This window comes from Octopus bimaculoides, chromosome 2 (genome assembly GCF_046866305.1).
Source record: "Octopus bimaculoides isolate indiv1 chromosome 2, ASM4686630v1, whole genome shotgun sequence".
Lineage (NCBI taxonomy): Eukaryota > Metazoa > Mollusca > Cephalopoda > Octopoda > Octopodidae > Octopus > Octopus bimaculoides.
In genome coordinates this window covers 180,077,754-180,102,096 of record NC_142929.1, presented here as the reverse complement: position 1 = coordinate 180,102,096, position 24,343 = coordinate 180,077,754, and the positions used below count along the sequence as shown (strand labels likewise).

Sequence of the window (24,343 nt, the reverse complement as noted above, 5' to 3'; positions counted from 1 at the left end):
GACACTGCTTGACACGTCCATGCTCTATTGTTGGCCAGCAAGAAAGAGATAGAATTAAGCGGGAAAGCTTGCTTGTTTAATTCCATGCATGCGTGAGACTATGCATGCGCACGGCGTTACTACACCATAATACAGTATAAGCATCCAAGCATGTAGAAAATACAAGGCAGGAGCTGTGGTAAACTATAAAAAATTAAACAATAAGGAACAAGAAAAACAAGAGTACAAAGAAAAGAAATTAACAATAAAAAAGGCAAAATAGGTAAAGTATAGGGAAGGTCTAAAACTAATGTTATATTACTATAAATGGAATTTTAAAGATTTAAAAGTTACATTTATGAATTTGTGTTGCAAGCATCCTGATAAAAAAAATGACCATCCTGAAATACAATGGATTTAAAAGTATTATAATAATAAAGGTACATTATTACTAATTAAAATGAAGAAGGATATATAAAAAATACTAGGTTGAAAATATAAGGTCAAAATATAGGTTAATAGTTATCTTAGGTGACTGGAGCATATTGACCTATTGTAAAGGTAAATGTTTAAAAAAAAACAATGCCTACAGAACAAAATTGCATCATATCCTCTTTTAGAAGATCATAATTCTCACATACTTCTAGAGATTCCCTGTTGCATTGATTGCATGCAGTGAGGCCACCTTGGTCTTTCAGTTCTAATAATTGATCAGATAATCTTATAGAAGTTTATTAGCCTTGAGATGGTGAATATGATTTGCTAATTAGGTAGAAGATTTTCATGCAATATTAGAAAATGAACTGACATGAGATAAGTTGAATCTTATGTCAGTTCATTATACTCATTATTTCAAGTTCCCATCTGTCAACCAAAGCCAGCAATCTTTACTTTGGCTTGTTGCATGAATTGGCCATGTAGTTCCATTTCTTTTTTCCTTTTCTCTTTGAATTGGCATACTATTTCAGTCACATTTTATATATCTCTGGCTTCTGAAAGTATTCTTTCTTTACTCTGCACATAATTTTTCAGACCCATTATCACAGTACTAACAATATCTTCAGTGTTTAGTAATCGTCTACCACCTTCCTTCCTTGGTAGATAAAGTTGGTTGGTATTAATTTTAGGTTGGTGTGCATTGTGCATTGTAAACGGCTTTCTAATGTTTCTATCCAGCTTGAACTTAGCCCATTTCAGGAAAGGAACATTGTATCTCAATACTGGTATAACCCATATATTTATGGCTTTAATGATGTTCCCTCCATTTAATTTTGTTTGGAGCATTTTCATAATTCTCCTCTTGTACTCTCCAGTCTCTCTCTCTCTCTCTCTCTCTCTCTCTCTCTCTCTCTCTCTCTCTCTCTCTCTCTCTCTCTCTCTCTTTACCTTCCATTATCTTATCCTCTTGCAGTACTCCTAGGTATTTGTATCTCTCATTATTTCATAGAAGTTGATTGATGTTGTGGTAATTTTATGCCATCAGACTTTATCTTCCAGCCTCTCTTCCTTGTTAGTACTATATACTTATCTACACCAAAATGTATTCCAGTGTCTTTACTGAATACTCTCACAGAGAATCTGGTCTGTCTCACTTTTTTGAATATATCTTGAGGTCATCCATATAAAGTAAGTGATTTGTTCTCATCTTGGTTTTAGTAAACTCAAGCACAGCATTTCTCCAAAGGTCTCAGCAATGACAAGCAGCCAAGACCTTTAGAGATATGCTGTGCTTGAAAAGTCCCAGCAAGCCAAGTGAGATTGTAGCCATGGCCGATGCCAGTGTCGCCTAACTGGCCTATTTAAAAGTACTCTTCAATGATGACAGGCAGGCCTGGATTTTCTCTGTAAACTTGTCAGAGGGATTAACACAATGACAAATGTATATTTTCGTGCTACCTAAAAATTCATTTGCATATGTCCGTTCTACTTCCCACACCCTCATCACTTTCTCCAAAAAGTTGTTTATCTTTTCATTAACTCTGAACATATTCAGATACTCCAAGAGCCAGTTATGTGGGACATTGTTGTAGGCCCCTTCCTGTAATCTATTCATCCAACAGCTAAATTCCTCTTCTTTGCTCGTACCTCATTTAATATTCTACTATGAATGGTAGATCAGCAGTTCCCCTTGATTTCTTCTTCCTCTGGCAACAGACTCTCTTTTCCAGAAAATTATATACCTCATTTGCTATGACGCCAGTTAATAGTTTCCAAAGTAATGGTAAGTAGTAGATCTATGATTACTGACTTCCCCTCTTTTTACTTTGTCCTCCTGTATCAGCACTGTCCTTCCTTTTGTTATCCATGCTGGTGTTTAATTTTCTATGCAGTCAGTGTAAAAAAACAGTGGCATGTAAGAGGCACCTGTACCAGTGACACGTAAAAGACATCCAGTACACTCTGTAAAGTGGTTAGCATTAGGAAGAGCATCCAGCCGTAGAAACAATTCGAAACAGATGACAGGTGCCTGTTGCAGCTCTCTGACTTATTAGCTTCTGTCAAACCTATGCCAACAGGGAAAACGGACGTTAAATGATGATGATGATGATGATGGTTTAAGTTTAATAATGAAACTCCATTTCTTAATGTTGACATAAAAATACAAATTCTGGATTATTTAGCTAAAAAGTATTATTTATTTACTTCGGAAAGTATGTTCAATAAAACGTATAGAACAATCAATATCTAATAGCAAATATATGATGAAAAAATCATGTATCTTTCTTGCCCCCAATTACCACACTCTCAACCTGACAATAAATGCAACGCGGACTAAATTTAAGCTAGAGGTGATAATGCGTTAACACCGTTCCTAACCAGACAAAATTTGTTCTGCGTATTTCGCGAAGTTTCGTTTGATTCCTGTTTAACCAATAGTTTACAGTAAGTGAACAAAATCTCTTCTTATTGATTATCTGAAGTAGCAAGTATAATATATATATATATAATATATATATATATATATATATATATATATATATATATATATATATATATATATATATATAATATATATAAATATATATATATAAACACATGTTAGTGATTTAACTGCCAAAATATTGTATCTGATGCAATCTTAACTTATAGTGTTTTCCTTGAGAAATTTTTTTCTTTCCGAATTCGGTTTAATAATTCTTTCGTCTTTTATAGTCAGCTACATCATCGTTTTTGGTTCAACTTGTTTAAATTCAGAAATTACTATGAAACCAATATATATGTTGAACCAATATAAATTGGTTCAGATTTACTAAAATATATGGAGGCCTAGTTTGTTCATTTTGAAAGTTGTTTTAGAATGAAATTATATGAATTTAATTAAAATATTTCCCAATAGAAAAATTTATTTTATTAACCTCAACTTAGTTTTTGTTTTGTATCCCAACGTTGACGTTTTTTTAATCTTTATTTTAACTATTGCGATGTTAAACTTGTTTATGTAACCTTTTAGGAAGGTTAACCTTTGTTCACATCTTGCACCATTTCTCTCTCAATTCGCTTCTCTCTTCTCGCCACCCAGCTCGCATTCACCCCTTAATTTCTATTATACTATTTCGAAATTTCTTTGGAATATTGTTTAGGGAAATTTACTTTGTCTTACAAAATTATCATAAATATATATTTGACTTTGGTTCCAGAATATAAGGTTTTGTTGGTATAGTAGTAAGCTTGTGATGTAACTTACACATACTTGAGGCATATGTGCAGTGCTATCTTAGGGTATGACACGCTGGCCTTGCCCACGGGTCTCGTGGGTCTAGAGGCGTAGTTCTGATCTATTTATGCTTTGATTTGCTGTCAATGAATATATGCCCGCGGGCCTAGTGCATTGATTTGCGCAAGAGCCTATAAGCTGGTCAGGTGGCCCTGCTTGTGTAATGTCACTTATTCATATATTGCCAATGTTAGCCTTCCTCAGGATTAGCAAATTCTTCAAAGGTTTATCAACTAATAACCCTTTACAAGTCTCAAGTGATTCCTATAATGGAATACTATTCACATCTGGGACGATGCGGCTGCTTCTACCACAACTACTACTATACACACACACACACAGCCTAGATGTTTTCGAAACAAATAGAAAACGGAAATATCGACTGATATTTTTTTTAGCCCCTGCATGGTCGCAGTCTAAGCACAAAGAAAAAAATGATTGACACAAAGTTGCCCGACAATACGTTCCGATCATTAGTCAATTGACGTAGTCTTCTCACTACCTTTTCCATTTCTGTCACAGTGGTCTTGACTTCTTTCGAGTTTGCCCTTCAGATTCTCCATTCCCTCCCTTTGTCAGCTCATTGTCCCGACTCTCACTCCCCAGACCTTGCTTTATCGCTTTAACTACTTCACTTAGTCTCACCTCCCCTCGAATGTCAATCCCCTGGGATTTTACCCTTCTTGTTTTCTTACAACCGTTAATTTGTCATTATACAAGAGGAAGAATAACCATGTCTCAAACCCTCCTCCAAACCATTTTACTTGTTACTCTCTTTGAACTGCAGTCATACTGGGACACCACCATGACGGGCTCATCTGAATAAATCGATCCCAGTACTTATTTTTGGAAGCCTGGTACTCATTCTATAAGCTGCTTTTGCTAAATTGCTTGGTTACGGAGATGTAAACAAACCTGCTGTGAAAAGCACCATCTGAATGTGATCGATGCCAGGCCCGCCTGACTGGCTCCTGTGCCAGTGGCATGTAAAAAGCACTATCCGAATGTGATCGATGACACGCCTGCCTGACTGGTTTCTATACCGGTGGCATGTAAAAAGCACCCACTACACTCTTGGAGTGGTTGGCGCTAGGAAGGGCATCCAGCTGTAGAAACATTACCAGATCAGATTGGAGCCTGGTGCAGCCACTGGCTCTCTAGACCTGTTAAACCATCCAACCCATGCCAGCATGGAAAACGGACGTTAAATGATGATATATAATTTTGTGTATGATACTAGTGCACAAATTTAGGGGAGAAAAAATGTTATGCTTACATAGATACATACAAATCATAACCATTTAGCCACCAGGCTACATAGAAACAACTGCTGTCCACTCAACCACTTGAGAGTAGAACTGTCACTAGACACATTTACACAACCATGTCAGCCTTAAATTTCTGCACAAAAAATATTGTCACGTGATATTAATGCAAGACCATAGCCCAAACCTACAAAATTTCTAAGCCTAATCACCTGACTACCTTGACCACACTTGATTGTTTGGGACTGTCATTTGACATGTTCACTCAACTGTGACAGCTTTAGTAGTGGTGGGGGGGAACTTATGAAAATTTCTAAACCTGTCATTTGATCAATCTTGGCCAATAAAATCATATCCAAAACAGATACTAATTTGAGCCATGTTCTTTCTGTAAAAGCAAGAGAATTTTCAGCTCCAATCAGAAGCAAGATAGTTGTAGCATAACTCCACATCTTTCTATCTCAACTTTTGAAAATTAGGGGAACCTGCAAAATCAGTTAAGCCTTTAAAAATTTTTAAATAAAAAATCTAAACAAAACCAAGTGCATTTTCGGCTTCTTTTTCCTATATTTCCACCTGTGTGGAATAAAATAACTTTGTTTTGTGTGGCACCTTGGGCAAGTACTTTCTGCTTTATACTTGGGCTGACAGAAGCTATAGCCTTGGGCTGTGATTGAATTTGATAGGTGAAAGGTACCATCATGTGTGTATAAGTGCTTCTGCCTTATATATATATATATATATATATATATATATATATATATATACACGTGTGTGTGTGTATGTATATATATATATGTATGAATGTATATGTGAAGGTGCATGGCTCTGGTTAGAGCATCAGGCTCACAACCATTAGGTAGTGAGTTCAATTCTCGGACCGGGGTGTGTGTTGTGTTCTTGAGCAAAACACTCTACTTCACATTGCTCCAGTTCACTCCACTGTAGAAATGAGTTGCAACATCATTGTTGCCAAGCTGTATTGACCTTTGCCTTTCCTTTGAATAACATCAGTGGCATGGAGAAGGGAGGCTGGTCTTCCACAAACAACCTTTCCTGAACTTGTTCTTTGGAGGGGAACTTTCTAGCTGCAATCCTATGGTCATTCATGACTGGAGGGGGTCTTTACCTTCTACCTATGAATATGTCACTCTTCGTATTGAAATACCCAATATGAAAAGACCTATTGTCCAGAAAAATAGTAACCTTGAATGTGATAGAACTTGTTACAAATGTGGCAATTATGAATTTACACATACTGGTAACGTTTCCACTCTTTCAATTCAAAATGTATCTCCAGAAGATTTGATTTGGCGTTTTTGTGATGACAATCTCTGCCATACAAAAACCCACTGAGGTGATAAAAGGTGACACATCAGTAGTCAGCAGTGTCATAGTCGAATGCAGCCTTGGCATTTGGATTACAATCATTGTCGTCCTGTACGTAATGTAAGAAATACCAGAAACAATTGGATATATGAGAATGATTAATGATATTGGCATCCAAAAATATCAATGAATTCAGTTCAGCAAGAACAAACACTCAAACACCATCATCATCATCATCATCATCATCATCATCATCGTTTAACATCCACATTCCATGCTTGTATGGGTTGGACAGTTTGACTGAAAACTGGTAAACCAGGGAGCTGCACTAGGTTCCAGTCCGATTTGGCAAGGTTTCTATGGCTTGATGCCCTCCCTAACACTAACAACTCCAAGAGTGTAGTGGATGCGTTTTACATGCCACCAGCACAGGTGCCATTGATGTGACACCAGCATTGACCACGACTATGATCTCACTTGGCTTGACAGGTCTACAGAAGCACGGTATATCGCCAAAGGTTTTGGTCACCTGTCATTGCGTTTGTGAGGCCCAACACTTTTACATGCCAGTCAGATGGCATTAGCCACAACTACAATTTCACTTGACTTGACAGGTCTTCTCTAGCGCAGCATTTTGCCCAACGTTTGAAGGGTCAAACACCACATGTTCATATTTATATACACACACACACACTCACATACATGTATTTTTATATGCGAGTGACACATAAAAGCATCCATGCTAGTGACACATAAAAGGTACCTGTGCTGGTGATATGTTAAAGGTACCCGGTACACTCTGTAGAGTGGTTGGGAAGAGCATCCAGCTGTAGAAACCAAGCCAAAACAGACTGCAGTGTGGTGCAGCTCTCCGACTTACTAATCCCAGTCAGACTGTCTAACCCATACCAGCATGGGAAACATGCTAAATGATGATGATGCTGATGGTGTGTGAGTGTGTGTGAGAGAGAGAGAGAGAGAGAGAGAGAGAGAAAAGGAGAGTATTTCATTCATTTATTGTCTGTTTTTCCATGATGGCTTGGGTTGGATGAAGATTCACTTGAGGTAGTATTTTATAGCCAGATGCTCTTCCTGCCAATTGCCGTTACCTATTTTTCAAGTAAATTTTTTTTTTTTCTTTATCCCACTAATCATCAAAAGCACTCAGTGGCTGCTTCTGATGGTTACAAACCAAGCCATAGAATTTCATCATTCAAACACACTGATTTTCCATGCAGTTTCCATGTACCAATTCTACTCAAAGGGTATTGGTTGGTCTGGTGACATTCTCCCAAGGTACTGTAAGGCGGCGAGCTGGCAGAAACGTTAGCACGCCGGGTGAAATGCTCAGCGGTATTTCGTCTGTCTGTAACTTCTGAGTTCAAATTCAGCCAGGGTCGACTTTGCCTTTCATCCTTTCGGGGTCAATAAATTAAGTACTTGTTGCGTACTTGGGTCGATCTAATCGACTGGACCTTCCCCAAAAATTTCAGGCCTTGTGCCTAGAGTAGAAAATAATTCTCCCAAGGTGCTGTGCAATGGGACTGAACCTGAAACCATGTGCCTATAAAGTAAACTTCTTAGCCATGTCTGTGCCTATATCTTTGAAGGTGAACAATTCAGCATATCACATATTCCAATAACTGTTGGGTACATGAGAATGAATTTGTTAATTTTATACACACACATGCACATTGTGACCATTAGACACACGTGTTTCTTAGTCCATTTTCTCTCACCTTGTGTATTCTTTCAGAAGAGTGTATACCTGAAATGTAAAAGACTTTTCCTTCTATTTCTCCCTCTTTTCTGAGTGTAAGCCTACTACACTGTTTGCTTTATTACCTTGTATTTGTGTTATATTTTTGTGCTATGTCTGTCTGCCCGCTCTTACATTTGAGTAAGCTGTATACAGGTATGAATGTGTATGCATGTATGAAAGTATGTATATGTTTATATATATATATATATATATATATATATCATTGGAATTATATTATTTTTTGTAGGATTGTGATCAAAGTTTCCTTTCCACATGCTGGCAACTACAATGAGTCGTCTGCCAATGGCAGCTGTAACTAGCTGCCTATCGAGGTCATGTATCCTGACGAAAGCTGGCAAACCATCATTCTACACTCCTGTACAGATGTTCACTAATCAAGCACGTGCCTCAACCCGAAGAGCTACACGAGCTGCCAAAGCCAGATCTTTGAAAGAAATCATTATGGCACCTGCTACTGATACATGTAATACTTTCTATTACCTTTCTATTTAAATCATATTTCAATTTATTGTCTCTTATTTTATGTTTTAAAAAGATATGTATTTTCTGAATCACTAGACATGAAATACACTGTTAACTTTCATCATCATCCTTTAACATCCATTTGCCATGCTGGTATGGGTTGGATGGTTTGATCAGAGCTGACAAGTTGGAAAGCTGAACTTGATTCCAGTCTGATTTGGCTTGGTTTCTATGGCTGAATGCCCTTCCTAACACCAGCCACTTTACAGTATGTGCTGGGTGCTTTTCATGTGACACCAGCATGAGTGCTTATTACGTGGTACTGGCACTGTATTAGTTGTGGAAACTAATGCTTACACTTTGCAAATATTAGATCAACAGCAAGGTCTTGTACAAACATCATCCCCGTTCAAAGATTGGCATACAACAAATGTGATGGAAATGAAGTGTTTCTTTGGCCTGATGCTACAAATGGGTACATGTCCCAAACCATCTGCAGAAAGTTATTGGTCCACTAACATTTTATACAAATCTCTTTTTCCTTCCGTAATGAGTCGGAATCGTTTTCAGTTGCTGCTCCGATTTCTTCATTTTTCCAAACAATGAAGAAGATAATGGTGATCGTTTGCATAAAATAATCCCATTCTTAGATATTTCAAAAATATTATGAAAGAATTATACATCCGAGAGAGAGAAGTTTGTATTGACAAGTCCATGGTACTTTGGCATAGTCAGTTAGTATTTTGTCAGTACAAGAGACATAAATATGGTGTAAAGTTGTATGAACTGTGTGACTCAAGTGGTATTGTAAAAAAAATTCTTATCTATTCAGGAAAGCAAGATGCTCCAACTGGCATCTTGGGGCATTCAGGTCAAGTCGTGCTTAGTCTGATGGATGAGTTCCTTGATAAAGATTATATTCTGTACACAAATGATTACTACAACTCTGTTCCGCTGACAAAAGCAATGTCACAGCGATCTACATATATATGTGGAACTCTGAGGTTTACCCGAAAAGACAACCGCAAGGATTTAGTAAAAACAAAGGAGAGTCAGAATGGATAAGATCAGACGAAGTAGTTGTGTACAAATGGAAAGACAAGAGAGACGTATTGACAATTAGTAATATGCACCAAGTGGAAATGGTAGATGTGATAAATCGTAATGGAAAAAAAAAATCAAAGAAGCCCAATATTGTAAGAGATTATAACAACGGTATATCAGGAATAGATAGATCAGATCAAATGCTTTCCTATTATTCTTGTCCTCGGAAAACACTCTGTTGGTACAAGAAAATTTGTCTACACATCTTTGAAATTCTCATCCATAATGCCCACAAGGTGTATTGCAAAGTAGGAAACACTCAAATGAAACTTGTAAAGTTTAGAGATAATGTAGTGCTGTGTTTGCTTGGCGAACATATACGAAAAGAAACTCCAGTTCTAGCAGTAGATTTCCACTGCTTGGAAGCAATTCCACCTACGGAAAAGAAACAAAGGCCAACCAAACCATGCAGGGTGTGTACACGAAAGAAACTTAGTAAAGAAACTAGGTACGCTTGTGCCCAGAGAAACCAGCTTTGTGCGTAGAAAAATGTTTCAAGGCATTCCATGCAGAATAATTTGTCATTCTGTCTATAATTTTCTGAATAAACATGTTTTCTTTTATTTCAAATTAGTTAGAAAAGGAATAAAAATTGGTTCCAATTGTAAGCTTCGATAACAAAATATTTTTCAGTAATCTTTCTGTATGTATTTTTTTTACATTCATTTTTTCACTTTACGCTCAATTTCTCATGTTATAATGTATTTCAATTTAGAGGAATTAAACTTTTATATGTTACTACAACCCAAATGTAAAAAATTGCAATAAATGATAAAGGAAATATTTTTTCTTATACCTGATATATATATAGATGTTTTACCAAATATATTTCCTGGCAGGTGCCATGATACAAGTTAAATCATATCATTGGGCAAATAAAGGGTGTCTTTAGTGTTTCCACAACACACTCACAATGTTAGTTCTAGACGCCAGTTCATTTTAAGCACGTTACAATAAAATAGACCTCTACGAGTATGCTCGTACCTGGCAAAATTGTATAGATTGCCAACTACAAGATAACTTGTAGTTGGCAGTTAACATGTTAAAGAGGAAAATATGACTCCGCCACTGAAATTTTCTTGTCACTTGGCAAGAATCTGAAAAGTGTCAGACTCAATTGTTAATGTGCCAGTGAATGTTATTTTATTATTTCCAGATGAGATCCATTATGGTATACTTTAATTGAAAACCAGCAACCACCATTTGCAATAAAAGTGAACATCTTGCACTTATGTACTGAAGGCTAATATTTGCGCTACATAAAATGATTCAATACTTGGCAATTGTTTCTGGCCCCAAAGTCTTTCTGACAGTTTAGAAATAAATATGAAAAATATTGCCTTTAGCAGCAAATTTAGAAATAAACGATACAATGATGATGAATTTTGCTAGTAAAAGAAGCAGAATTTTCTTGTATTTTCCATCTATAATATGCATGTATTTCATATTAATCTGTCATCTTTTGCACATATTTACATATTAACCATAATATAAACTTAAATTTTTATTTACGAGTTCACTTAAAATATTTTTTTTTTCTTTCAATATCTTCTCTTTATTCTACACAGCTTTCAATCTAGGCCGTGGCTTGGTTGCAGGTGCATCTGTGATTGGTTTAGGATCTCTGTGTTACTATGGCCTTGGATTATCCAATGAAGTGGGAGCCATTGAACGTGCTGCGTAAGTTTTTAATTTTCATTTGAAATGCTAGTTATTCTTTAGAATGTGATGAAGAAGACCTGAGATGAAAGACATTCTATCCATTTTCCTTTTTGAGAGATTGTTTGAAAAACAGTTTGTGTCCCAAGACTATAGATCTTGTAGTTTAGTTTATTTAATTTTACCATTGATTTAGGTAAAATTTATTGGAATTTGAAAGTATTATCAATGTATTCAGGAGAGAAGTAAAATGTATTTAACTGAACAATGGAATGAGAGTAGAAAAGATTATGACAATGTACAATTTATTTTTGTATGGAGGTTGATTGCCAATGATATAAGAGGATATGAACTGTTGATTCTTTAGTTAATGCCCATTTTAATTATAGTGCCCAGTACACTATGTAAAGTGGTTGGCATTAGGAAAGGCATCCAGCTATTGAAACCATGCCAAAACAAGATAAATGGAGCCAGGGCAGCTCTCCATCTGGCCAACTCCTTTCAAACCATCCAACCCATGCCAGCATAGAGAACAGACGTTAAATAATTATGATGATGATTCTAATCAATGTAGTTTAAAAAAAGTACAACAATATCTTTCCAACGTATATTTTACATCCATTTTTCTATGCTGGTATAGGTTGGATGGGTCTTACAGTGTTTTGTAATCATCCTCATCTTCATCATCTCATTGCAGCCAATATCCTCTGGCACACATTGCAATAGAGTAAACCAGCCAACATTTTCTTTGTGTATGATTTGTGATGAAGACGTAGATTCAGTGCATTTTATTGTACCACGAGTGGATGAGAGTGTGTCTGCAGCAAGACTAAAAGTCTTTTCTACCTTGTACCAGATTGCCTGTGATGTAACTTGGTGAGTCTACATCAGTTCCATTTTTTTGATATGGTTTCTATGACTGGCTGACTTTCCTATTATCAACAACTTTACAACATGAACTTATGTGTTACCATGTCAGCAGCACTTGAGAGACTGTTGCAGCAACATGTAGGAGTCCCCTTCTATCTTGTATCAGTTCATTTTTGGAGTTACTGTTCTCCTAAACGAATTGCCTGTATTGCAGTTGCTCAGAGTATTCCTACATCACACACACACACGCACAGACACTCACATAAACATACTTGAGGTTCATTTTAATTTTAATTTAAGGATATGGCCAGAAATTGTACAGCAGAGAATTCGTGACACCTACCTTTATTTTGGCGGTAGTATTGGTATTACTGCTCTCTCAGCTATGGCCGTCTACCGTAACCCTACTATGCTTAACTTAATGATGAAGAATTCATGGCTGGTAAGCTTTTTTCCTGAAAATATACTTTTACTGATTAATTCATTTTGGGTTAATTATCATTTTTTTATAATTAATTATACGTATATATTTTTTTCTTCTTTGACAAAGATTTTCTAGGAGGGCTTATTACTACTATTGAGATAACTTCTAAAATTAATAAATTCATCACTCTTGTAAAATACTGCATTTTTGACAAGGTTAATCTTTATCACCAGATGCTCTATTACTTTTTTCTATCTGCATCTGAGCAAAGATTTAACTTGTAAACCTTTTATTTCACACTGATTGCCAATACTCTGTTGTGGTTTCATGGAACAATGTAATGTTTCTTCATTTAAACTAATTTTCAATAATGTCACCCATTTTGAGCTGAATTATGCATTAGGCTTAACTACCTGGAACAGTCTTTATCTGGAAGACTGTCTGAACTTAGTTTTGTTGAAGAATCAAATTCAAATAAGTTTTAAGCCCATTGATAGCTGTTCCTTCAGTGACTGCTGTAATAGTATGCCTAGAAGCCAAACTCAAAATCTATTTGACCGAGACCAGTCCAGTTATTAATGAGAAAATTAAGTTCCCTTGTTGCTCAAAAAGGATTCAGAAAGACTAAATTTTTAAAGTGCTGGTGAATGCTATGGAATCATTATTGTTGCTTCCAGTTCAAATGCATAATATCATACTTCATTTGAAGGTTGGCAGCCTTCTGTTTACAGTGCTTAGAATCCTGGAAGTTGAACATTTTAAAGTAAATAAAATGATTTGATTCTCAGCAACTGGTTTTCATCACAACAAATATTCACATGAGAACAATGTCCAGAATTGACATTTACATTCTATGAAAGTTTTCATTTAAATCCTGTCAAAAAATAGAAAATTTGAAAGATTAAAAATTAAACATACCTTGAACTAATGGTAATAGGCCATCTTTCAAAGATTAGAATTACAGAACACAATATCTCTAATCAGGAGAGGAAACAAAGTTAGAACTGGTAGGCTGTGTATGATATGAAAATGAGATGTTGTTATATGATAAAATTTCCCAAGATTTATAGTGGACATTACAGAAAGTAATAAATAGTACATATATTGACTTTGAACAAAAACAAATCCAGGTCTAAGTTCAGTCCAATATGGCTACCATTACTAAATTAGTTGAAATGTTGCTTGAATTGACATCGGCGTCCTTCATGACTGAAATTTAGTAGACATGTGTGTTGGAACACAGTATGAAATAAAGATTCTTAACCTAAATATGTAAATATGTGGTCTGATGTATAAGTATCTGGACTGTTACCATAGTAACAAAGCTAAAGTGCATGCAGTGAAGCTGCTTGGCACAGATTGACCTTGAACTCTGCTGTGCATGCACACTAAATTTTAATGTTCTACCTCACTTCTGCTGTTTACAGCAGTGCTTGGAAGTAATGTGTGTAGCGTATGTTCTTCGCATTGACCATGACAGAGAAAGTTGAGCAGAGAATCTGCATCAAATTTTGCCGAAAGCTTGGTGATACCTGCTCAGAGGCCTACGCAAAGTTTTCAAAAAGTTTCCATTTTTCTCAACACAATCAAGTTCTTGTGCAACTGAAACCCAAGTGTCTTTTTGGTCAGCTAAAAGCAGTTTTGGCACAAACTTGGCAGACACGTGTCTTGTACCCAAATCTTCAGTGATAATGAACTGACCTGAACTGTAACTAATCTGCACATCCTCTGATAACTCACAGATGTTGATTTGATGATTTTTCCCTCACATCTGTGATATTTTTCTCAGTTCTGCTGGTTGCAGGTCTCCCAGAACATTCGTCATTATCAACATTTTTCTTGGCCATCTTGGAAACGTCTGAACCACACATTCACTTGTGTGTGGTTTATACACTGCTCTCCATACATTTTCTGCAACTTTGTGTAGCCTCTGAGCAGGTATTGCCATGACAACTTTCTGTCATGGTCAATGCGAGAATCACACATTACACATGTTACTGCTGTAAACAGCGGAATTGAGCTAGAACGTTGAAACTTAGTGCACATGCACAGCAGAAGTCAAGTCTGTCTGTGCCGAGCAGCTTCACTCTGTATGCCTTAGCTTCATTACTATGGCAACAGTCCGGACACTTATTGATCAGACCTCGTACTTACACACATATAACTATGCAAAACTTGAAAATGTATTGTTTAAACACAAAAGAGGAGTTTAACTGTAAACAACTTCTCTGAGCAATATTACAGTTAGTTTTAAACCCCAACCCTAACACCAAATATCTTCTGCTTTTTGAAATTAATAACAAAAGAAAATGAATCCTCCAACAATATTACTTCAACACTTGAACCTTTGGAAACTAATGTGTATTGATTTTCAGGCTATCGGTGCTACATTTGCTGCAATGATTGGAAGCAGTATATTGGTTCGATCTATTCCATACCAGCCCGGAGTCGGAGCAAAACAGTTTGCCTGGATGCTTCATAGTGGTGTTGTTGGTGCTGTCATTGCACCGTTATGTCTTTTGGGTGGTCCTGTTGTAGTACGCGCAGCTTGGTATACAGCTGGAGTTGTTGGCGGTAAGTTATCTTTGTTATGTCAGCTGATTTTTCTAACAATTGCCATTGGCAGTCTTTAATCCATCTTCAATACTTCAGTTTTGCAGTGAAACAAGTTTTCATTTAATTTGATTCTGTGACATTTTATGTATGAAGCTCAGTACCTTGATACAGGTAAAACTGTCTTCCATGTTCATTTTTTGCCACTGGTTTCTTCCATTGGCATTCTTTCACCCAGTACACATTGTCCTTTAATATCATATATTCCTATCAACGTGGAGGCGCAATGGCCCAGTGGTTAGGGCAGCGGACTTGTGGTCATAGGATCGCGGTTTCGATTCCCAGACCGGGCGTTGTGAGTGTTTATTGAGCGAAAACACCTAAAGCTCCACGAGGCTCCGGCAGGGGGTGGTGGCGAACCCTGTTGTACTCTTTCACCACAACTTTCTCTCACTCTTACTTCCTGTTTCTGTTGTGCCTGTAATTCAAAAGGTCAGCCTTGTCACACTGTGTCACGCTGAATATCCCCGAGAACTACATTAAGGGTACACGTGTCTGTGGAGTGCTCAGCCACTTGCACGTTAATTTCACGAGCAGGCTGTTCCGTTGATCGGATCAAGTGGAACCCTCGACGTCGTAAGCGACGGAGTGCCAACAACAATCCCTATCAACACAAGTGTCTCTCCTGCATACGTAAGTTCATGCATTTAATGTCCAGCTGCTCTTTCAGACCTAGCTTCATCAGGGACCACCAGATCACAGAGTGAGGAACCTTGTCGAAGGCTTTCTCCAGGTGGATGAATGCCAAGTACACTGGCTTACTTTTAGCTAAATACTTCTACAGTTATTAAACAGGAAAGAGGGCAGCAATTTGATACATCTGTAGCTCTGTTTAAAGTATCTCCCTTACCCTTGTTGCAGTTGACAATAATGCTGCAATGCCAGTCAATGGGTATAACATCTTCCTGTACAGCCTGATTAACTATATTGGCAACTAACTACACCATACCCTACTCTACAAGATATTTTAAGCATCTCAGTGGTGATTCCTGATGGACCAGGGACTTTCCTTGTCTTCATATCCTTGATTGCTTTATTTATTTATTTATCAATTTGTTGACTAGGATGCCTGGTTTCTCTTTCTCCCAAGCATTCTCCATGTTTAGTAGCCTTTCATAGGAGCATCACTAAGTGCAAGTGTACCATTATCTATTTTATCACCTCTCTGATAGTCTGTCTTGCAATCCAGAACTCTTCATGCTGTAGAACAAATATACCTAATTCAGTTTAGATGTTATATGAGTTAGTGAATCCATATAGATTATATCATTATTATTATCATGCTCCATGCTGATATTTAATTTTATATTTTCATTTTCTCATGTATTTGGTAGTTTTATAAATACAGATATTTCTATAAATTGTCAACAAGAGTTGTTTTCTGTTAAAATTTCCAAATTCCATTACTAAACACTTAATCCTTCCTTCTCAAGATGCAAACTTCTGAAATTTTCTCTCTGCACACGACCAGCTTAAGGGGAACATAAACAGCTTTGGCCTTAGTGTGAGAGATGGGATTTCAAAAGAATATGAACCCTGCTTCTCATTGGGATAAATGACAGAGAAAAAATTATCTTTAGTGCAAATCTCTCTAGGAGTAACTATAATCTCTTTCAGATTGATAAGATATATATTCCAGTAATGTAAACATTTGATTCAATTGACTTTGGCCTTTTAAATAATAAATATTTCTTTCATAGAATTAAGCAATATTAGAAATATAATATATTCTTACACTGATCATTAGATTTATTTAAACTCCTATTTATTAACAGAACACATGACTAACACTAATTACTCCCCTTAACACATATTTGTCTTCTCTTCAATACTATGCATACACTGTATTATTTTTGGATTTTATTGTACACATATTTCATCATCATCATCATCATCATCATGCTAAATATATAGAATAATACTTTTTAAAAATAGGTTAGTATTTGCTGGAACAATATTTTTTTCTTTTACTGTTCAAAGTATTTTTATGACAAATCACTCAACTTTAAAAGTAGATGTGGCACTTGTTGCCAATTAAAAAGATTGTGGCTAATAGAATTGTGGTTTGCCTGTGTCAGTAATTTCAGAGAATCTGAAAATAATAGGTGTGTTATAATCATTACAATCAAATATATTTTGACTGAAAAATATTTCTGATTGTTCTAAGGTATTTATTATCAAGTAGTAATAAATATCTTAGAAGAATCAGAAATATTGTAATAGCAATTCATTTCTTCACGTGTTATTGAATGATTACATATACAATAGGTCATAATGCTGAAAAAGGCCCCAGACTGATCTGGCAGTGCTTCTACAGCTGGATGCCCTTCCTAACACCAACCACTCTGAGAGTGTAGTGGGTGCTTTTTAGGTGCCACCGGCACAAGGGGCCAGAGTAGCTGGCATCGACCACGATCAGATGGTGCTTTTTACGTGCCACCAGCATGGAAGCCAGTCAAGGTGGCACTGGCATCGGCCACATTCGGATGGTGCTTTCTGCATGCTACTGGCACGGGGCTCACAACTACAATTTCCATTTGATTTGATTTTGATATTGTTGATGTTGATGTACTTGACTCAATAGGTCTCCTCAAGTATGGTATGTCACCCTACGATCCAAGGTACTTTTGAGTGGGCTGGTTATGTGACACTGGTGTAGGTTACAACTGTGGGCTCACTTTATTTTCCGGGTCTTCTCAATCACAGCATACCTCCAGAGGTTTCAGTCTTTTGTCATTGCCTTTGTGAGGCCCAACGTTTGAAGGTCATGCTTCACCACCTCATCCCATGTCTTCCTGGGTCTCCCTCTACCCTGAATTCTTTCCACTGTTTGGGAATGGCACTTCTTCACAGCACTCTTCGTCCATTCGCAGTACATGACCATACCAACGCGAATGTCTCTCACGCACGTTACATCCAATGTTTCTTATGTCTAACATTTCTCTCAAAGTGCTTACACTCTGTCGTGTGTGCACACTGACATTACACATCCAGCGGATCATGCTAGCTTCATTTCTTTCAAGCCTATGCATGTCTTCAGCAGTCACAGCCCATGTTTTGCTGCCATGAAGCTTGGCAGTTTGCACACATGCATCATACAATCTACCTTTCACTCTGAGTCAGAGGCCCTTTGTTACCAGTAGGGGTAGAAGCTTTCTGAACCTTGCCCAGGCTATTCTTATTCTAGTGGTAACACTCTCTGAGCATCCACCCCCACTACAGACTTGGTCACCTAGGTAGCAGAAGCTATCAACTACTTCTAGTTTCTCCTCCTAGCATGTGATGGTGTCTGTTTTCTGAGCATCTGTGGTGTTTATTGTCCCTGTGCATCTGCTGCACATGAAAGCTATCTTCCCAGTTATGGAATTTCTACCAGCTTATGATGGAATTTCTACCTACACCTTTTTCTACAGATTGAGCAGGGCCACCTACCTGAAGGGGTGTGTGATGTGTTTGCCTTCCTACTTACTAGAACTTTTGTTTTTGCAACATTGACTCTAAGGCCCTTTGATTCTAAACCTTGCTTCCAAACCTGAAATTTCTTCTCTAGTTCTGGTAGTGGTTCTGCTATGAGGGCCAGATCATCAGCATAGAGGAGTTCCCAGGGGCAACCTGTCTTGAATTCCTCTTTTATTGCCTGGAGGACTATGATGAATAAGAGGGGGCTGAGGGCTGATCCTTGGTGAACCCCTGCTTCTACCCGGAATTCTTCACTATACTCATTTTCAATCCTAACCCTAGTGAAGGCATCTCTGTATAGGGCCTGTGCAGCCCTTATTAACCATTCATCAATTCCCAGTTTCCACATCACCTACCAGATAAGGGATCGGGGGACCCTGTCACTGGTTGCAAATTTTATTTCCTTACAAAACTCTGTTTTCTTTTCAGTTTTCTTGAAATACAAAAAAGATTTTTTATATTATCTCTGTCAGAAGTAAATATTTGCATTTTATCCTGTAAGGTTTATCTACATTGGCCATGTGTGCACCAAGTGAGAAGTTTTTGAATATGGGTGGACCTTTGGCTGCTGGTCTTGGTGTTGTGTTTGTATCTTCTATTGGTAAGATTTTTCTTTTTCCTTTATGTTTAGGTAAAAGTTATTTTCAATTGAATTTTACATTCTCAATGTTTATATTCTGTCTTTTTTACTTATTCAACTCACTTTTCAGGAGCTAGCTAGATTTATTAAATATAAGAATAGTATTAATAAATAGTTAAGTTGAACATGCAGATGCAGATATTTTCCAATTATAGCCTATAACATTGATGTTCATTTGTCTGAAGATATGTTCACAGCAAATTGACTTAGCCAGAAATAATACTTAGTCAGCTGTTTTGGTATAATGAATTCTTTCAGCTGTGTGCTTAATCTGAAGTTATTCTCAGAAACTAACTTGTTTCTGTACTATTTGAACCATATTTGTTGTAACTTTTAAGGCATATCCAATATCCTAAAAAGTACATTAAACATATAAATTATACACAATTTTGAGTATAATCTGACCATTAGTGTCTTTTATTCATTTCTCAAGAAGTAGACATTTCTTATCCAATGATGAACTAATAAATACTGATCGGATCCTTATTTTTTTACCAAAATAAAGCAAAATTTTCCAGATATCCTATTTATAATGTAACCAAGATTTTATCACAAAGGCTAGGTTTTCTTTTCAAAACTAGAAAATATTTTAGCTGCTAAACTTACACCAAATCAAATCTGCTTTCCCTTGAATATTGTGTATATTTGTGAATGCATCATTATCTGGCTCAGCAAATCATTCTTAACCAGGGTGATAGCACGTCCTTAGAAGCATTGTGAACTGAGAAAAGAGCACTATGAGTGGTGCTATTGGGTTTAAGGGGGGATGTGATTTTTTTTTTTTTTTTTTTTTTCCAGAAATGATATATTTAAACCAGGTAAAGTATTTATACTCTAACCATTTTCAAATAAATCTTAGTTAGGATGAGGATATGAATAGGACACTGTGTTAACAGTGATCAGAAATATGACTGATGAAATGCAATGGTCTAATATGTTGCTGGCACTCCGTCGCTTACGACGTTGAGAATTCCAGTTGATCCGATCAACAGAACAGTCTGCTCGTGAAATTAACGTGCAAGTGGCTGAGCACTCCACAGACACATGTACCCTTAACGTAGTTCTCGGGGATATTCAGCGTGACACAGTGTGACACAGTGTGACACAGTGTGACAAGGCTGACCCTTTGAAATACAGGCACAACAGAAACAGGAAGTAAGAGCAAGAGAAAGTTGTGGTGAAAGAGTACAGCAGGGTTTCCCCCACCCCTGCCGGAGCCACGTGGAGCTTTAGGTGCTTTCGCTCAATAAACAATCACAACGCCTGGTCTGGGAATCAAAACCGCGATCCTATGACCGCGAGTCTGCTGCCCTAACCACTGGGCCATTGCGCCTCCACCATGGTCTAATATACTTTTCCATTAAATGAGTCTTCACCTTAAGTGATTTCTTCCTGATACAGAGCCCTTACCTTTGCAAATATCTAAAAGGTTTATATGATGGATATAAAACAGGAGGTCTGTATTTTCTACAGTGACATATTTATTAGCTTCCAAGTGAAGGCGCATGGCTTGGTGGTTGGAGTATTCGGCTCACAGTCATAAGGTCATGGGTTCGATTCTCGACGGCATGTTGTGTCCTTCAGTGAGACACTTTATTTCACATTGCTCCAGTTCACTCAGCTGGTGAAAATGAGTTGTACCCTGTATTTCAAAGGGGCCAGCTTTGTCACACTGAATCTCCTTGTGAACTACATTAAGGGTACACGTGTCTGTGGAGTGCTCAGCCACTTGCACGTTAATTTCATGAGCAGGCTGTTCCAGTGATTGGATCAACTGGAACCCTCTTCATTGTAACCAGCACAGTGCTAGAATTCAGAACAACCTAATATATACTCTTTACTCTCTTTAACTCTTTTACTTGTTTCAGTCATTTGACTGTGGCCATGCTGGAGCACCACCTTTAATCGAGCAAATCGACCCCAGGACTTATTCTTTGGAAGCCTAATACTTATTCTATCGGTCTCTTTTGCCGAACTGCTAAGTTACGGGGACATAAGCACACCAGCATCGGTTGTCAAGCGATGTTGTGGGGGACAAACACAGACACACACACATACACATATATATATATATATATACATACGACGGGCTTCTTTCAGTTTCCGTCTACCAAATTCACTCACAAGGCTTTGGTCGGCCCGAGGCTATAGTAGAAGACACTTGCCCAAGGTGCCACACAGTGGGACTGAACCCGGAACCATGTGGTTGGTAAGCAAGCTACTTACCACACAGCCACTCCTGCGCCTATATATATGATTATATAAATTTGTGAGGGGGAAGTGGTTATAAGTTTTATCCAAATTAGGAATATAGAATTTTGAAATATTAATTTGTTTTTTCTTTATTTTCAGGTGGCATGTTCCTACCTCCTACCACAGCTCTTGGTGCTGGTCTTTACTCTATAAGCATCTATGGTGGTTTGGTTCTCTTTTCAATGTTCTTATTGTATGATACTCAAAAAATTATCAAAAAAGCAGAAACACACCCGGTGTATGCCATGCGACCATATGACCCTATTGACAGGTTGGTATTTTTAAGGATCTGAATTAATTTTAGATTTTTGTTTTAATAGATTATTTCACAGAGGTATTTTCATCATCATTTAATGTCCATTTTCCATGCTTGCATGGGTTGGATAGGATCTGGCATGCCAGGGATTTGCAACAGGTTCCAATTGTCTTTTTTGGCATGGTTTCTATGGCTAGGTGCCCTTCTTAACGCCAACCACTTTACAGAGTGTTCTGGGTGCTTTCTATATGACACTCTTGGTTCCACTCCCTCTCTCAGCTGGGAGAGGGAGTGGAGAAAGGAGAGGAAGGTAAGAAAGTTTGAGAGAGAGAAAGATAGAAAGACAGTCGGAGTGAGAGAGAGGGCCTGCCCATTGGATCTAATGTAATTTGATACAGCCCTCTCTCTTACCACGAAACATGTGCTACTTGTTATTACCCTCCTTCTCTCAGGTGACTCCTTTATTGAAATCTGTCTTTCTTTACTCTTCTGTTCTTTAGCTATCACTCTCTCTCCCCAGGTCACTCTCGTTGCCCACTTTATCAAGCAAAGTCCTGCCTCACCTATTTCTCCCTTCTGTTAATCCATACTCTCACTTTTCTCTCTTTCTCTCTGCCAGACCCTGCAGTTACCCTCTGCTCTATCTACTGTATTGATTACTGTGGGTAAAATGTCTCCAGTACACTCTGAACAAGCAAAGACACTATGGGATTGAGTGAACTCCCATAGTCCTGTCTTGTCAAGGTCATGACAACCTCACTAGTGTTGGTCCACAGTAAAATGTTCCTGATACAATCTGTAAAGCGTTTGGTGATAAAAAAAGCATCTAACCAGAGAAACATATGTGAAAATAAAATGCACAAGGGAAACATGGTACTTGTTCATTAGTATGTTGTATTTATAGCTAACAAGTGACCACTTTCCTTATAATAAAGATTCCTTTAGGTTGTTGCTTGGTAAAGGACTCTCTTTATCCATTATGTCTGAAAAAGGAAAAATATAACTATTCTGAATATTTTTATATGTTGCTAAATTTTTTTTTTTTTTTTTTTTTTCAGTTCTATTGGTATTTATATGGACACAATAAACATTTTTATTCGGATTGTCACAATTTTGTCTGGCGGCAGTAACCGAAGACGCTAAGAAAATATCTAGCCATGATGTGTATTGTTCTATTAAAACTTGTGTCATTACAGAACTCCAACTTCAGTAACACCATTACTTAACAAATTTGTGATGGTGTAAATAAATACAAAAAACAAAAAAACATAACGAATACTTTAAAAGTGGGCTTCTAATATTGTTGACTGAATTAGATATTTTCGTTTTTTTTTTTTTCCTACTTATTTCTTTTCATTTTAATTACATGTAATCCTTTATAAAAATTATTTTAACATCCCTTCTACAAATCTTTCTGTAGTGAATGGACACTCTAATGAGGGAATTGTTATAAAAACTCTAGGAATGAAATATGAAACCATTGTACAGAAAGTGATAAATATTTTATTCTGATTTCTTTGTTATTTGGATATTTTTCTCTATAACTTTTTTTAAAAGTCATTTAAATGTTTGGCTTCACTTTATATTTGGGATGATATATTACAAGTAAAAAATTGATGGAATAAATCTGTAATAAATTGTAATGATTGATGGGGCCTTTAATGAATAACAGCAACTAAGATTATTAAAGGATATACCAGTTAGTGTTAGATAAAAATATAAAAGATGTGAATAGCTGAAATATTTCTTGAATGGCATAAAATATTAAGCTTAACTGAACTTCCACTGAAATTCCAGCAGTTCTTGGGGAAACATTAAGCAGTTATCTTTTCTTCTGAAGGTTTTCTAAGCTGCACAATCATCCTCATAATTTTAGATGTTTTTTTCTTGATAAAGGGTTAGTAAAATTGCATGAGATATTGGTGGTATGAGGAAGTATTGATAAATGTTAATATAATAAAACTCAGAGAACATAAATAAAATATTTTTTTAGATTTTGAATCTGAGATTATTTCTTATACAAAAATACATTGACATCCTCAACTGATTGAAAATTTAAGAATTTATTCACTGCTTTCTATATTTCTGATTAAATGTTGCAGTTGACAAAGAGTAGACAATAAGAGGTGATAATGAATTAATGTTTTAATATTAATGGTGGGGAATATTTAATTGGTTTCCTAGGTAAAATATTTCAATGTTATAGAAAGGAAAACTATAATTAATGATATTCTTGTCTTTCTCGAGAGCATTAGCCAAATAGCTGAAGTGAAATTTTCACAACTGGTTATTCATAAGCAAGTCACATCTCTGCAAGAGCTTACCCATACAATTCTAATCAGTGAGAATATTAAATACAATTTCCCTTCCCCAACCAGCAACAAATATTCCTAAAACTATTTAAGGTTGAAATTTTCTTCTCACCCAGGGCTTCTTGCAAGGAGCCAAGGAACTACACTGTATTAACTTCTTCAGTTTCAATCATATGCTCTATATTCCAAGCATATTTAGGGTTATAAAGGATTGAAAGGA

General features: G+C 36.8%; 1 protein-coding gene across 2 annotated transcripts in view; it reads left to right on the top strand.

Moving 5' to 3' along the window:
* The window catches only part of LOC106871704 (growth hormone-inducible transmembrane protein), a 30,759-nt gene extending 7,436 nt beyond the window's left edge, over positions 1–23,323 (top strand). Inside the window, exons 1-8 of one of the 2 annotated variants that reach the window (XM_014918314.3) lie at positions 2,798–2,862; positions 8,298–8,534; positions 11,206–11,317; positions 12,467–12,608; positions 14,966–15,164; positions 19,165–19,263; positions 21,655–21,826; positions 22,870–23,323. In XM_014918314.3, the coding sequence (XP_014773800.1) occupies positions 8,324–8,534; positions 11,206–11,317; positions 12,467–12,608; positions 14,966–15,164; positions 19,165–19,263; positions 21,655–21,826; positions 22,870–22,954 (1,020 nt within the window). In that variant the 5' untranslated portion in view covers positions 2,798–2,862; positions 8,298–8,323 and the 3' untranslated portion in view covers positions 22,955–23,323. Of the gene's footprint in view, positions 1–2,797; positions 2,863–8,297; positions 8,535–11,205; positions 11,318–12,466; positions 12,609–14,965; positions 15,165–19,164; positions 19,264–21,654; positions 21,827–22,869 lie in introns of those variants that run through there. The other variant, XM_052965765.2, reaches the window with a different exon arrangement.
* Positions 23,324–24,343: the final 1,020 nt, after the last annotated feature.